This window comes from Sphaerodactylus townsendi, linkage group LG08, assembly GCF_021028975.2.
Source record: "Sphaerodactylus townsendi isolate TG3544 linkage group LG08, MPM_Stown_v2.3, whole genome shotgun sequence".
Lineage (NCBI taxonomy): Eukaryota > Metazoa > Chordata > Lepidosauria > Squamata > Sphaerodactylidae > Sphaerodactylus > Sphaerodactylus townsendi.
The window spans coordinates 81409840-81425865 of record NC_059432.1 but is presented as its reverse complement, the minus strand read 5'-3'; the positions used below and the strand labels follow the sequence as shown (position 1 = coordinate 81425865).

Below are 16026 nucleotides of genomic sequence, written 5' to 3'. Positions count from 1 at the left end.
GTGAATCTCATGATTTGAGATGACAGAATCTGACAATCCTGTTTCCACTTGTTTCATTCTTTACAATTATGTAAAAAGCAGGCTCTGCAACAGAAAATGTTACTAAGCACCAGGACACAACCCCAGTGTCACCAACCAAACAGTATCAAGTAATGCATTTAGCTAGGCTTTTTATATTGGTGAAGGCTCTGTAATCAGTCACTTTTTGATATATTTTCTATTGTACCGAAGAACAGGAAACATATTACTAAAATACCAGAATTAAAGTACGCTTTTAAGATCCTTCATTTTAAAAAGTGGGCGCTGAAATAAGGCCAGCTGTAAAGTTGTTGAGCGTGGCAGCAGCATTAGAACTTGAAAGACCAGAATAACAGGAAAGACTAAAAAGAGGCCACACCAAGAATAATACTGTAATTGAAAGACAGGAGAAATGGGATTTAGCTGCAAGGACATCCAGTAGACTCAGACATGACAAGAAGACAGATCTGCAACCTGGTGGAAGTGAGCTCTAGGATAAACCACGTTGAAAACGTTCAACTCCAACTGGATTTTAAAATCTGGAACCCAAGGTATGCCCTGGTTGGAAGAAACGGTTGTCAGAATGGAGGAGGGCAGGTAGGCAGTTGCATGTTTGTGAGCAGTCTAAGGCTTGAAAATGCAACATGAAAAAGCAAAGATACTGAAAAGAAGAGAAAATTAAATAGTAATAGCAAAGGAAAGGCAGTAGAAACACCACCATTTTTGAAAATGCTTTGAAATGCAGGACATAAATGCAGATTCCACCTTAAGTGAAAAATCCATAGGAATTGTTAGGAGGGGGCTGTGACAGTGGCAGAGGACTGACTTTACAAGCAGAATCCATGCCATATTCAGTAAAAAGGATGAGCCAGCCAGTGATGAGAAAGACTTCTGCAGTGAGACCCTGGAAAGCCACAGAGTAGACTGTATTGATCCTGATGGACTGCTGTAGACGGCAGCTTGATTCAAGGCAAAACAAATGGCTATGTTTGAAAACATGCAAGAAACTCCAGTCTAAATGCTGGATGGACCAGCAGCAAGAGCAAAGGAGGGGAAAAGGCCAACTGATACTACAGAGAAAACTCAGCCTGCAGAGGCCAGTGCCAACCTCATCCCTTCTACATGAAGCCCAAAGCAAAAAGGAAAACCCATTTTTCTTGCCTTAAAGCAACATCAACTGTCCTTGTTCTTACCTCTAGAAGGAATCTCTTGAATGTTTCCTGTTTGCTATAGAATTTTACTTCTACTTGGATAGGTTTAATACCTAGCAGTAAGGTGTAATATATTTCTTTCCAGTGTAAGTATTCACTCTTTCCAATTTTTCCTATCACTTTTCTTGGCTGTAGATTATTGCCTCTTTCCTCCAATTTTTGGTTGCTGTGTAAACATATAATTATTCTTGGCTTTATTGTGAATTCACTTAGAAATGCTTTCCCCCATTATTTGTTCATAGAAAGGTAAACCATTACACATATGAGGAGCAATACAGTTAACTTTATTGCAATATGCTACAAAGAGCAATGTTCATTTAAAGCAAATTATGTTTAGTTTTTACTTGACTATAGATGGATATTTATGCGGGCTCTTCTTAGTCTCATGCTTTGAGATTTGCTTTCTTTTGTGGTAAATCAGCAGGAAATGTTTGTACTTCTTAAGGAGAGGAATTTCCCATCTATTTAAAAAAGACAATGCAGTTAAGACTATTTTGAATAAAACGTTAAGAAACTGGGTGAAATGCCAATGAAGTCTTCAAAATTTGTGTGGGGGAAGAGCAAGTTTCAGCTAGCCATTAGGAAAGAGAAATGTCTTTCCAAATTTCTCACAAAGGACTTCCCATGTCTCCACAAAGAATGTCTGTAACATTTGGAAAGGAGTTGAACACAAGCGCAAAAGGACAGAATCATTCATGCCATGAGACACTGTACAGCTTTTACAGAAATTTTAGGCTGCATGTTGCTGAAGTCCAAAGTTTTTGATACAGCCGTAACAAAACCATCTTTGTACGCGTGTTTTGACAAGCACACAAATTAAAACTTGTTAAAGGTATTCACTCTTGGCATGATTGTGCACTTGCTTGCCTCTGTGATTGGCAGTAGCCAAACTGAATGAGGACTGTTCTCAGGTTACATTGTAATGGTGCAAATAATCTGGAGGTAAAAGCAGTGAACACTCTTTCTGCCCCCAAATGGGTTTACACTGCCAGCCAGATGTGTCACACAGAAAGAATGCAGTATAACAATGCAAGGTGAACACTATTACAGGGGAAAGTTACACTTATTAAGAGGTTGACACCATTTATGACAATGGGGACTCACAAGAGCCTGCTTCAAAAAACTATTTGTTTATGTTATCAGAAAACCATGCAGTTAGGAACCAAAGGTCTGGCTGCTCAATGAACTCAAGTCACAGGTAAGATTTCAAAGTTCAGAATTTCTCAGCCATCATTCGTGTTATAATGAAAAAGCCTCATCAGGCTATTTACCATTAAAGAAGAGTTGGTCTTTATACCCCACTTTTCTCTACCGAAAGGAGTCTCAGAAGTGTCTTACAATCGCCTTACCTTCTGCTCCTCACAACAGACGTCCCTGTGAGGTAGGTTGGACTGGGAAAGTTCTGAGGGTGATTCTGCATGGGCTAAGTGAAATGGGTTGAGGCCCTTTTTAAAAGCACTGGAAGGGGGGGTGGAGTTCCCACAGAACTTGCCCCCCCCAAACACTTCTAACCCATTTTGTTGGCCAGAACCTGGATTAAATGAAATTTGCTAAATTAGCAACTTTTCCCCTTTAACCCTAGTAGCAAATGCTTCCTGCCTTGCTCTGCGAACTACAGCAAGCAGGAAGCATTCAATCCCCACCCCCTGCCATCTACCATTATGATGGATACCCCAGGCAGCTGCCATTAGAGTGGATACTCTAATAGCCGCCATGCTATATAGGTAGGTAAGGGGAGAATCTCGGGTGGGGAATTCTCAAAGAAGGGGTGGATTCTTGGTTGAGCGGTTTGCACGGAAACACAGCATTTCTGTGTGAACTGTGCTGCCTTCTGCCTCCGGGATCGCAGCGATTCCAGATGACCCCTGTGGCTGCTGTGCAAACGGCGACAGAGGCAGCAGAAATGGGTTCCATGAACTCGCTGGTACCTGTGCAGAATCAGCCTGAGAAACTTGTGACTAGCCCAACTTTAAACTGGATCAAAAGCTTCATGATTACAACTTTTCCAGATTCCTACACCATTAAAATCCACACAAAGTAACTAGAACAGCTAAATTTGACTCCAGAAATCATAGAGACCCAAGAAAAAAAAGGGAGTTTTGACTGTTAAAAGCTTATACCCCCCAAATTATGTTGGCCTTCAGGGTGCTACTGGAATTGAACCTAGCTGTTCACTACAGACCCTATAGAAGTAACAAGAGTTTCTCTCAGAGTTGTGCATTACATGCATGAATGGTTCTCCATTTTTCACTACAGGTTCTCTTGCAAAGTAGTTCATTGTGCAGGATACAAGTCTAGTCCTGCTCAAGAGAATCTTCGTTCCATTTGTTTATATTATATTTTCTCTGTTTTAGCTGGAAGAACCATGGACTGTTGGAGGAAAATACAAAGTAGTGGCTGGATTTTTCCTACTTTGCTCCTGTGTATATATGGCTTCTTTGCCATGATGAGACCATCAGAGCCTTTCCTTACACCTTACCTAACTGGACCTGATAAAAACCTGACCATAGAGGAGGTATAGTGAAACTTTTTACCTTCACTGGGTGTAAACCTTTGGGCTTTTCCAGACTTGTGTTTTCCTGGTTTGCATCACTTAATCTGCTCTGACAACATGGCCCCAGCCTCTGCAAACACTCTTTGTTGTAGGGAAATCACCATTTCAGTACCTAACCTGATAGCTGCTGTGAAAGAATTACTGCAAAGCTGGTCTGGGATGGGAGTGTGAATAGTGACTCTCAGTTCCCATATTCAAAAATAGGACACTTGATAGTCCTCTAAGCGTTAACTGGGGAGAGTGGGAAATCACTGCCAGCAAACACTGCCACCTACCACATTTAGAGATCTTCCATTCCATTGTGAACATATAGAACAGCGGTTCTCAACCTGTGGGTCATGACCCCTCTGGGGGTCGAACGGCTCTTTCACAGGGGTCGCCTAAGACTCTCTGCATCAGTGTTCTCCATCTGTAAAATGGATGTTAGGGTTGGGGGTCACCACAACATGAGGAACTGTATTAAAGGGTCATGGCATTAGGAAGGTTGAGAACCACTGATATAGAATTAAATACATTAAATTCAGCTTTGGAAGGAGATACTGAAACAACTGTGAACAACATACAATTTCACTTAATATGGATACAAACATGATTGCACAGTGATTTGTTCTGAAAGGCTTTGTATTGGCTTTTATTTGGTTACATTTCTGGGTTATTCACTCTAGATTTGTTATTCACTCTAACACTGTGAGAGGCAGGAATAGTTGAAAACGCTTACATACATATTAATGCAGTCATACTGAGTCAACTGAAGCTTGTTTAAGCTCTAATTTGAGCCAAGTTAAAATAACTATCACTCTTTAAATGCAGGACCAACCACAGGCTGGATGGAAGTGAGTGATGAAGGCCTCAACATGGCCAAGCCTGTGGTTACTTAAATCCAGAGACTGAAGCCATGATCAGACAAGACAGATGTTTCTACAAATCAGAAAAATCCCTAGGTTTACAGAAAAAAATCTTTAAAAGTACATTGGAGATTACACTCCCCCCACCCCTGCAAATAAAAAAAAAGCAGAGCCTGTAGCTTTAAGAAACTCAGTAGCTGTTGTGGCTCTTCATGTGGAATTCTTCCCATAAGGAAGTATTCTTTTTGATATTGCTATCATATGCTATAATTATTGAATTGGCTTAAAACAAATTATCTCAAGGGCATTTAAGAGAGACTCAGCTACAACCTGAACTCCAGTGGCCACAGAGTATTCAGCGAGCTTCCATGGAAGAGTGGGAAAGTGAAGCTAGGTTTCTCAGATCCTTGTTTGGCATTGCAGCCACAATACCGTGTTTCCCCCAAAATAAGACAGTGTCTTATATTAATTTTTGCTCCCAAAGATGCGCTATGTCTTATTTTCAGGGGATGTCTTATTTTTCTGTGTTCTGTTCATCAGACATGCTTCCAAACAAAAACTTTGTTACGTCTTACTTTTGGGGGATGCCTTATATTTCACACTTTAGCAAAACCTCTACTACGTCTTATTTTCCGGGGATGTCTTATATTCGGGGAAACAGGGTATCAGTTGGCTTGTCTGCTGCTGGGGATGAAAGATATCCTGGTAACAGAACAAGTGAAAAAATAACTGTTGTGCAATTGTGCTACGTCACTTCTGAGGAAAACACAGAAGTGGCTTTTCTAGGAATCTAGGGAGTTGTTACAGAATCCTAGGAATTCCTGTGTGTGTGTTAAGTGCCATCAAATTGCATCTGACCCATGGCGACTGCATAAGTCAATGTCCTCCCAAATGTCCTACTGTTAACAGTCTTGTTTATATTTTGCCAACTGAGGGCTGTGACTTCCTTTATAGAATCAATCCATCACATGTTGCATCTTCCTTCAGCCTTCAACTTTTCCTAACATTATTCTCTTTTCCAGTGGTTCTTTTCTTCTCCTAATCATGTGACCAAAGCATGATAGCCTCAGTTTAGTCATTTTAACTTTTTTCAGGCTTGATTTGATCCAGAATCTGGTTATCTTTTTGGTGGTCAATGGTGTCTGTAACACTCTCTTCCAATATCACATTTCAAGGGAAATCTACTTTCTTCCTGTCACCTTTCTTCATTGTCCAACTTTCACATCCATGCATAGTATGGATTAATAATAGGGAATACTATGACATTAATTGATATGACCTTAGATGCCAACGATACATACTTACACTTCAGAATCTTTTCTAGCTCCTAGGAATTTCAAGGGAGATACAAGATCATTTCCAGGTTTTTTCTCAGAAATGTCCCCATGTCCCTGCCTTCTAGGATCCTGCTGGCTGCCAGCTGCTGGCTGGCAACCCTAAATCCACACTGATGCCACAGGGCCATTCCATAGGTTAGCAGCAGACAAGACAGTGACAATACTGAGTCTTGCACATGGGAAAGTGGGGCTGTCAGGTAAATTGCCATTTTTTTAAAAAAAATTGGTCTCAGCAGCAGAACCTTTAAATTATTGGCATGTTGGTGAAAAACCTGGCCCCTACCAGCTGAATCCTCTCAGTCTTTTCACCTCACAGTTCCTACTCCAACAGGATTACTACCCTTTTTCTGGTTCATACTGCTGACAGCCTCCAGTTTTCTCTTAAGATTCCTTTAGTGATCACCTGAGAAAAACGAACATTCACTGGAGTCATTGCTTAAGAGAATTACTCAACCTTCAGATTGCTTGGTGATTGTATTAGTACCAGAAATATATAGAACGGTGCCATGACAGCTCTGCAACTTTCCTGCATCATTTTCTTCATTTTTTCCCTTCCATCAGAGACTACAACTCTATCCTCTCAAGTACTTAAAGTATAAAGTATATATATTATAATTTTTGTTGCAAAATAACTGGGTTGTGTGAAAGGACACACAGAGTTAATTAATCAGAAAGACTTGTACCATCTTTTTTCTTTGTGGGAGGATGTTGTTGCCACTTCCTTTAGCTAGCAATCTCTGAGAGTGAATTGCTACTTGCACTGGGGCAAAGTGCAGTGTTTAGAAATTCTATAAAGATCACCAGTAAAGTATCACAGCATGCTTCCTGTTCCCTCTGGGGAAAAATCAGCTGTCCATCTAGCTGGAGAAGGCCATTTTAATGCATTAATGCACACACTGTGTCACTGAGTGAGACTATTAATCCAGTGTTGATCTGGGGTGTCTGCATACCTCTGCTAACCATGTTTCGGTGAAGGGTATGGAACAAAATCGAGGGAGGAGGAGGAATGGGGAGGTGGCAGACAGCAATGATGATTCCGATCACAGTTCCTGGGAGTTCAGCTCTTGCTGCTCTATCAAAAAACTAGGAAATGCAGCTTACAAAACAATTCCAAGCTCCTCATTGTGTGTGTCTACCGAAAGCATCCTTTACTCTGCCTATATACAAGGAAGATTTTACCCAGAAACCAAATCATGTCTGGGTAGGGCATAGGGTGGAACTTTTTGTGTAGATCCACAAGACTATGAATACTAGTGCTACGAGGCACTATCAGAAACGACTTGGCCTTTGCCCCGTTTGTAGGCCTTCTGGGGTGATATGCTGCCCACTGTGTGAAACAGATTGCTAGACTAGACAGTCTCCTAGCATTACAGAACTTTTCCTTTTCCCTTCCAGGTAACACAGAAAGTTTTCCCAGTTTGGACATACTCCTACTTGGCTCTGCTGTTTCCTGTGTTTCTGCTTACAGACTATGTACGCTATAAGCCTGTCATTATCATCCAGGGAATTAGCTTAATTATTACTTGGCTGTTGCTTTTATTTGCACATGGTGTGTGGGCCATGCAGCTGGTGGAGTTCGCCTACGGAATGGTGACTGCTACAGAGGTGGCCTATTATGCCTACATATACAGCGTTGTCAGTGTTGACCATTACCAGAAGGTGACAAGTTTTTGCAGAAGCATCACTTTGGTGGCAATCACTGCAGCTTCCTTGCTGGGGCAGCTTTTAGTCTCTTTAGCCCATGTGCCTTATTTTTATCTGAATGCCGTATCATTGGCTTCTGTCTCAGTAGCACTTATATCTTCATTCTTTCTGCCAATGCCTCAAAAAAGTATGTTCTTTCATAGAAAATCTTCCCCAGAACTATCCATTGGGTTGACAGACAAGAATCCATCAAATACATCCAACCAGCCAAATCACCAGCATGATAAAGATGTTATGACACCATCTGAAAACGCTCAGAAAATTCACCAATCCTGCAAAAACCAAGAACAAAACCACTTTCTGGCAGTGCTAGTACAACTGTGCAAGGATTTGAAGGAATGCTATACCACAAAGAAACTTCTTTATTGGTCAATATGGTGGGCATTAGCCACTGCAGGCTTTAACCAGATCTTGAATTATGTTCAAGTGCTATGGGATGATAAAGCACCTTCTCACAGCTCTGCAGTTTATAATGGTGCTGTTGAAGCAATAGCAACATTTCTAAGTAAGCTTGTCATTTTAGAACCAACATGTATACTTAGTATGTTTATTAGTTTGTCAAATTTTGTTTCTGCCTACTGAGCATAAAGAGGGATCAGATTTGCCTCAGAGCAGAGCCTAACACACATTCAGATTTGCACAAACAACTTTTGTACTTATAAACCTCTTCATTTATCAAAATAGGGACTGTATGTGAACACATACAGATCTGCTGTTTGCACGGAAAGGCATTAGGACAGACGTTGAGGACAGAGGAGATCTGGGCATACATCACAGCTTTCAACCTGTAAGAAATAGCACAACTGGGAGGGAAAAAATCATTTCATCAATGTATCTATAAACCTTAGCTGGGTCTATTTAAGAATGTGTGGTTGGTTACATTAGATTCAGCTTCTGAACTACAGCTAGAAAATTAGGCTTTCCGTCACAATCAAACAAAACTTGTCCCAACCTAATTTGAGGTAAAAAACAGAATTCTAGGAAAAGTCTAGATTTAAGAGTCTATCTTAATATTTTAAAATATAATAATTATGAAAGCAATATGATTCACTGTATCTAACAAACTAGCCAACACATGAATTATACAAGCCTTCAGAACCTGTGATCCCCACACCTTTCCCTATTTTCAGCCCATAAACCAGCTGCAATCAGTAGATCAGCATTCTTTATATGCTGCTTGGGAGATTGGAAGGAGTTGATGGTAGAAGTTAGTAGGGACTACTGGGAAGGTCATAAGATGATCTACTCAGAAGCAGTTGCATGTTATTCATCTGGGCTTACTCCCAGAAAAGTTTAGGATTGCACTGTTGCTTACCTTTGGTAAGGTTTTATTTTGAATCCTATCTGGGTGACCAGTTGGCGAGCTGACAGCCATAGTTCTAGGACTGTGGGCAGGAACTTTTTAATTACATTTATCAGGTTCCTTCAATACTTTAATAAGGAAAATGGCCATTGTCAACACCATTAGTCTGGTGACCAACTTGCAGGTCTATGATTCCATATATTAGAAAGTTAAATACAGTAAGTTGTACATCTGATAAGACAGGTTATTTAGTCTATGGAGCTCATGCCACATTAAAGTTTGCAGCATTGTTTTTAACCACTCAGCTACTCTTTTGGAATTATTACTGTATTATCTCCATCTTATCCAAAGGAGCATGGAGCTCTTTTAAACATTTTTTGGTGTGTATGTTACTGCAGAGCATAAAATTCAGTGCCTCTTTGTTTCTAGGTTCAATTACATCGCTTGCTGTGGGATATGTGAAAATAAACTGGGATCTAACAGGAGAAATGGCATTGGGAATCTTCTCAGCAATAGATGCTAGTTCACTTTTCTTGATGCATTTTACCGGAAGCATCTGGGTCTGCTATGCTGCCTATTTAGTTTTCAAGGCATGTTACATGCTACTGATAACCATTGCAACGTAAGTATATGTAGGCCATCAATGCCCATTACTTTACTCTCAGTTTGGGTCATTTCCTAAGGAATAGTCAGACACATGGCATGTCTGCAAAAATGGAAAGTTTGGGGACATAACCTGTGATGCGCTAGAACTCGTGAGAGACAGCACAGAAAACTCACTTGATGTTTACCACTCACAAGAGGTTTTGTGCCATGGGTTGGCTTTCCACAGTGGTATGCCCATTCCACTGCTGCAGTTCAGCTGCACATGCTGGCCAAACCTCATACCCAGAACTCCTACAGCTCCACAACTGCAATATAATGATCAAGGACATGTTATAAATAGTTAACTTCATCATTATTGTAACCTCAATATAAAACTTGTCTCAGTCTCTGAAATACTCATCCTGCCTTTCCCTTCCCTCCTCATATCCCAGGATAGGGCTGGACAGCTTGAAAAGTCATCAAATTCAATCCCCCCCCCCTGCCCCCAGCCAAACGACACTGAGTGTCACCCCATGCAGACTAAATAGCAGCAATACACCTTGTAAACGTGTGAGGATTTAGAAGATGCCCAAAGCTCACAGTACTCCTGGCAAGCAAAGTGCCAGGGAAGTAACAGGAAATATACCTGACTTTTCTCTGCAGAAGTCCAATGGTACCTTAACTACTAACATTTCAGTAAGAGCTTTCATAAATTGCACCTCACTTCATCAGAGCCAGGTCATTCAGATCTGGACTGGACTGGCAAACTCATCTGGCTTGGCCCTCAGGATTCCCACTTTGACTGCTTGGGTCAGGGCAAAAATATTCCAAACTAGCACTGCTGACTGGCTCAGAGCAAGGTCTTGCAGTGAAAAACCTGTATGTCCTTTATTTCTCTATCTTCTTGCTTTGTCCCTGGCCTGAGTAATTCCTCTCAGGTGACAGCAGGACATGCAAGATGCCTAGCAAGCTGGCTGGGGAGAAATATACACACACTGTGTTAAGCTTGCTGTTTTCCCACTGGGTGGGTGATTTTACTGTTTCTCCTCTATAGAAAGCTTGTTGTCCCAGTAGCTGCTCTGGTATAGGGATAAGAGCACAGAGGTTGTGAACATAGGAGTGTGTGGGACCAGACAGGCCCTTTATTTCCATATTTCCACAAGCCATGAGACTTGTGCCTCAGGGAGGTTCATTTTTTTCCCATTCTGCAGCAGCTGGTTCAAGGTGGAAAGTGTCTGACAATCACTTGCCACAGTGGGCAATGGTCTTACCTGTTTCCTGAAAAATGGAACAAGGGGCATATTTGTTCTGGAGCCGCTGATTATTGCTAACTATATCTAGTGGCGTACCGGGGCTATTGTCCCTCTGTTGGTGAATTCAGACAGTGAAAGGTTCTTCTACTAATAGAAATCTTCAAGTATTGGAGTAAACCTCCATCCAGTGTTGGACAGGGGGCATGTTTTCTCCCTGTGCACCTAACAGCGCTTAAAAATGCCTTTGTTGTCCAAGGAAATGTGAAATTATTACTGTGAAATATTACTAATGACATTTTAACAAAGTTTAATTTTAGATTTCAGATTGCAGTCAGTCTCAGCATGGAACGCTATGCTTTAATGTTTGGGCTCAACAACTTTGTTGCACTGCTAATTCAGACTGTTCTGACAGTTACGGTGGTGGATTCCACAGGACTAGGACTGGATATTGGGACTCAGGTAAAATAAATTATCATTACATCATGTTGCTAATTCAATAAGCTTTAAGCACCTCTTGGCCATTCAGAGGCTACGTTCTGATAGCTTCAGTCACCTTAAGAATGCCTAACCCTGCATGGAGGCCTTTGTTTCAAAGGCCTATCTAGGGTGGAGTACGCCAGAGTTCATGCAACAAGCGCTGTTTTGGGGGGAGGACAGGCAGCCCAGAGCCCCACCTCAGAAACTGTACCCCCCCCACACACACACTCTTTTGAATTGTGTCCATGGGGAGTTTGGGGGCAGGGGAGGTGCAGTTTAAAATTGACCCAAGAGCAGCCTTGAACTGCACCCCTCGAACTCCACGCAGAATTGGGGCCAGCATGCAGTTCAAGGGTGAGCTCAGCAGGGTCTAGCTTTAAACTGTGGACTCTGCCTCAAAGCCCACAGTTTAAAGCTAGACCCAGCCAGATGGAGGCCAGCCTTGAACTGCAGGTTCAGTTTGGTTGGGTCCAGCTTTATTCTGCTATTGTAGCCCTACTTCTGAAGTCCACATGACTTCAGAGGCAGAGCACTGGAAGTGAGCAGTATAAAGCAGAACCTGGCCAGGGCAGAAACTGCAGTTCAAGGCTGGGCATGGGTGGCTGGATTCAGCTTTAAACTGTGGGCTTTGGAGGTGGAGCCTGCAGTTTGAAGCTGGGGTTGGCCAAACTCAGCCTTGGACTGCGGTCCCTCTGCCCACCCCGAACTCCACGTGGTCACCCAGCTCAACACTTTAGTAGATATGCCCCGTTTGTATTTTCAGGGGAACAAATGTAAAGAGTTAAGATATGCAATTTAGTTTTGAAAAAACCAGTCCTTTAACCAACATACATAATCACTCAGTTTAAATCAGCCTTGCATATATATACCACCACAGTTCATCACAATTTAGCATTGAACTCCAAGGATAGCTACTGATGACCCATTTGTTTAGCTTTGTTTTTAAACTCAAAACAGCCTTGCATAAATATACCACCACAATTCATCACAATTTGACACTGAGTTCCAAGGATTTGCATCTAACTTATTATAGCCACTGATGACCCATTTGTTCAGCATTGGTTTTTAAGTTCAAGGATCAAATCTGAAGGACTGATGAAATTCTATTTGGAACCCAAACAAGTATACCCTTGAAATTTGATTCATAGTAAGATTACAAAATTATTCTACCTTCACATCTCACAGTCCAATTACAGAGTCTTCAGTTTTTTAAAATTGCCTTCATATCGGTATGCACGCACACACAAAATTCTTCCCCATATGCTCACCCAGGGTTCCCAGTCATTCACGCCTACTCAGTTTGACAACCAATCATACCATCACTTCTAGATAACTTCAATAGCTAAAAGATGCAAGGAGGAAAGGGACAACACTCAAGATGTTGATCACAGTAATACAAAGGCACACAGACCCCAGAACAATGGTAAAATTGGGTATCATCCAGAGTTAGATCACGAAATGATGCACCAAGTTTACAGTAATTAAAAAGAGCCATACTATTCACAGAGCCTATCAAGATTAATGAAGTGGCTCCAGAACATCAAGCATAGAAGATACTTTTTTTTCCTGCATGGTATCACACAATGAAGTACCCACAGGGGGGCATCTCATTTTCCTCCACCACTTTTGCCTTTCCTTTACTTGAAAGTCCTCATAGTCTCTCCCTTTTCCCTTCTCTCCTTCCCACCCACCAGCCAATTTGCCTTTATTTGCCGCCCCCATAAACAGTGTTCCCTCCTCCCTCCCGCCACAGCCTCTCCCCAGGAAGAGTCTGTACAGTTGTACAGCAGGGTTGGGCAGAGTTGCATGGTGATGGTCAACTGCACATTGGAGTATTAGCAAGGACTTGTAGGGGGCACATGACTTCCCCTGTATCCTCCTTTCCCCATGCTACTTCCATATTCTTTTCCTGAAAGCCACCATATCCTCAACTGTCATTATTTTCTTATCTCCTTCCCACCCACTTAACAACCTACCTTTTATCTTCCTATCTTCATTGAGATTTATTGACATCATTTACTTCCTTCCAGTGGCACACAAGAGTGGCATACATCATTCTCTCCTCCATTTTATCCTCCTGTGAGGTAGGTTAGACTAAATATGTGTGCCTGGTTCAGGGTCTCATACAACCTAATCTGAAATGCTAACCATTACATCACACTGACTGTTGTGGGATGATTGCTGTGCAACTACAGCAAACAGCCAGGCCTGAGTAAGTTATATAAGTCACATGGTAGCAAGTCTCCTGGAGGTTGTTGGTGGGCCTGGCCCCAATGAATTCTATCTTAAAGGCCTAAACAGCTCTGGAATAAAACCTTCCCCTCACTGACAGAAACCAAGACTGGAAAGCCAGCTACAGAGATGGGGGTAAGAAGGAGGCTCCTTACCCACCTGGCTTAAAGGTCCTTTTAAGACTTTCCCACTGGCTTCTAATTGGTCAGACTGCAGGGAGCAGAGCTGGAGACTGGCAAGTGCAAGTGAAGACACTCCCCCCCCCCCCATTCATTCTTCCTGCAGTCTAGCCAGTTAGAAGTCAGCAGGAAATTTTTGAAAGGACTGAGCTAGGTGTCTGAGTGGGCAAAGAGGCTCCTTCTCACCCCATCTCTGTAGCTGTTGACTCAGCTGACCTTTTAAAATGTTCCTGCTGCCTTCTAACTGACCAGCAGTATTGGAGCTGGGGAGAGGGGATTTCTCTCATGTAGCCACGTTTGCACTCTGCATTCCCTCATCCTCTTTCCCTACCCCACCAAAGCAGCAATGTGTTTGTTTTTTACCCCTTGCACCTTTTTAGCAGGAGGTTAATTAACTATAAGTTTGGATAAAAATCTCTCTTCTCCACATGTGGGTTCAAATAGCAGAAGTATCCACAGATGAGCTTACGAGTGGCTGTTGTATATGATAATGATTGTGCTAAGTGACTATCTGCCATGACCTGAATAGCCCAGGCTGGATATAGCTGAATATTCCACTGATAGACAAAATGGTTTGATACTATTATTGGAAAAGAAGACAAGCATTTTGGGAAAAGACAGACATTTCACTCCCTATTCCTCTTTGTTTTCTTGCAGTTCCTCATATATGGCAGCTATTTTGCTGCCATAGCTGGGATTTTTCTAATCAGAAGCATTTACACTATTATCTCAATCAAATGCCAAAAGAACTTTGCTGAAAATTCTCAGACACATGAAGAAGATACAAGATTGTGAAGAAGACACAAGATTGTGACTGAACAGCTGAACAAAAGGAGGGCCTTGAAACTGCTAAGGCATAAAAATAATACAAAACTGCATAAAAGTTACAAAGCCAAATGACTATCCAGTTTAACAGATGCATGTTGTTTGTGTGTGTGTGTGGGGGAGATGTAGAATGTGTTTAGCTAATGGAGTAGCAAATTAGTCCCTATCTCACTTCTAAGTCATTATCATTTATAGGTTATCTCAACGTAGCTTACCATGTTCCAGTTGTGTTGTCTAGCATACTTAATATTTACAGATTCATCTCCTCACTGCAGGACTCCAACCCACATGGCTTTTTGTTTGGGGAGTCCCTGACTTTTGGGGGAGTGGAGAAACATCTCATCTTCTGCTTGGAAATAACCAACAAATAATTCAGTTAACTTTTATTGAGTTAGTAGTAGAAGCTTCAGTCCCATTAACTTTCAATTAAATGTGATCTAAAAATCTTGTTTTCTATATAATAGGGCTATGTAAAAATTAACAAAAATTATGTGTTTTATACACTTATAGTCCATTTATTTATTATGGGGAAAAGAGAAGCACCCTTTGTACAAATGTAGGCTGGACAATCAGTATGCCATGTAGCATTAAGTCTTTGAGTGGATTATGTCCTATATTAAAGATGGTCTGCTATTGGCATCTGCATTAAAAACAACTCTGTTAAAGGGGAGACTATATGCCCTGTTGTACCTGCAGGGAAAATCTTATCTTTACACCACTGCAGTTTGCCAAAGCTCTCTTTCTCTTATATAGCTAATAACAGTAGAAGAGAGCATTAACCAGTTACTATTGAGACACACAAACTGATGCAGTAAAAAAAATATTAAAATTATTATTATTACATTAATGGAAAGTGTTTCATGCCCGTTAGGCTAGGTGATAAAACAGAATCATCACTAGTCTGAAAAGCTAATAATTCTTATTCAAGGGAGTCGCAGTTAATTAGAAAGAGGTTCATTTGTTCTTAGGTTACACTTTTCAATTAGCAACCTGATCTATTTGGTTTACTATCATCAGATCCTCTGAAGATGCCAGCCACAGGTGCAGGCAAAATGTTAGGAGAAAATGCTACTGAAAAACGGCCATACAACCTGGAAGACCCACAACACCCCAGTGACCTACTTTTCTTTTTATCTTTCTGTTATCACAATACCTGGCACTTTTCCCATTTCCAGTAAAATGGAAATCCAATGCTGTGTTGATATGAAGAAAATTAAAGCAAGGAGAACTGCAAGTGAAGCTTCTTGGAGTAAGAAAGTTTGCACTTGAGAGCAGACTTTAAGGTTTAAAAAAAACCCAATGACTTGGGAAAGTCTTCCCATCAGACTGAGGACAGGGGAGGAAGGGAGAGGAATTCACAACTCCCAAAAGCTATATCAAGCAGAGCTAACTAGGGTTTACAAAGAACAGGATTTGACATAATCACTAGCATTGCTACTTTAAACTATTGCCAAATCCAAAACAAAAAATCATGTACAATGCTAAGATAAGATGTAGTACTAA

At 41.3% G+C, this 16026-nt stretch overlaps 1 protein-coding gene across 2 annotated transcripts; it reads left to right on the top strand.

Annotated features, from left to right (window-relative positions):
• Positions 1 to 418: 418 nt before the first annotated feature.
• SLC19A3 (solute carrier family 19 member 3) lies at positions 419 to 15725 on the top strand. Of its 2 annotated transcripts, XM_048506655.1 has the most exons (7): positions 419 to 569; positions 2373 to 2427; positions 3584 to 3744; positions 7361 to 8174; positions 9402 to 9594; positions 11128 to 11269; positions 14356 to 15725. In XM_048506655.1, exons 3-7 carry the CDS (start codon positions 3595 to 3597, stop codon positions 14491 to 14493), a joined length of 1437 nt encoding a protein of 478 aa, XP_048362612.1. In that variant the 5' UTR covers positions 419 to 569; positions 2373 to 2427; positions 3584 to 3594; the 3' UTR covers positions 14494 to 15725. The 2 variants fall into 2 exon arrangements, with proteins under 2 accessions (XP_048362612.1, XP_048362613.1); XM_048506656.1 differs by lacking the exon at positions 2373 to 2427.
• The last annotated feature ends 301 nt before the right edge of the window (positions 15726 to 16026 follow it).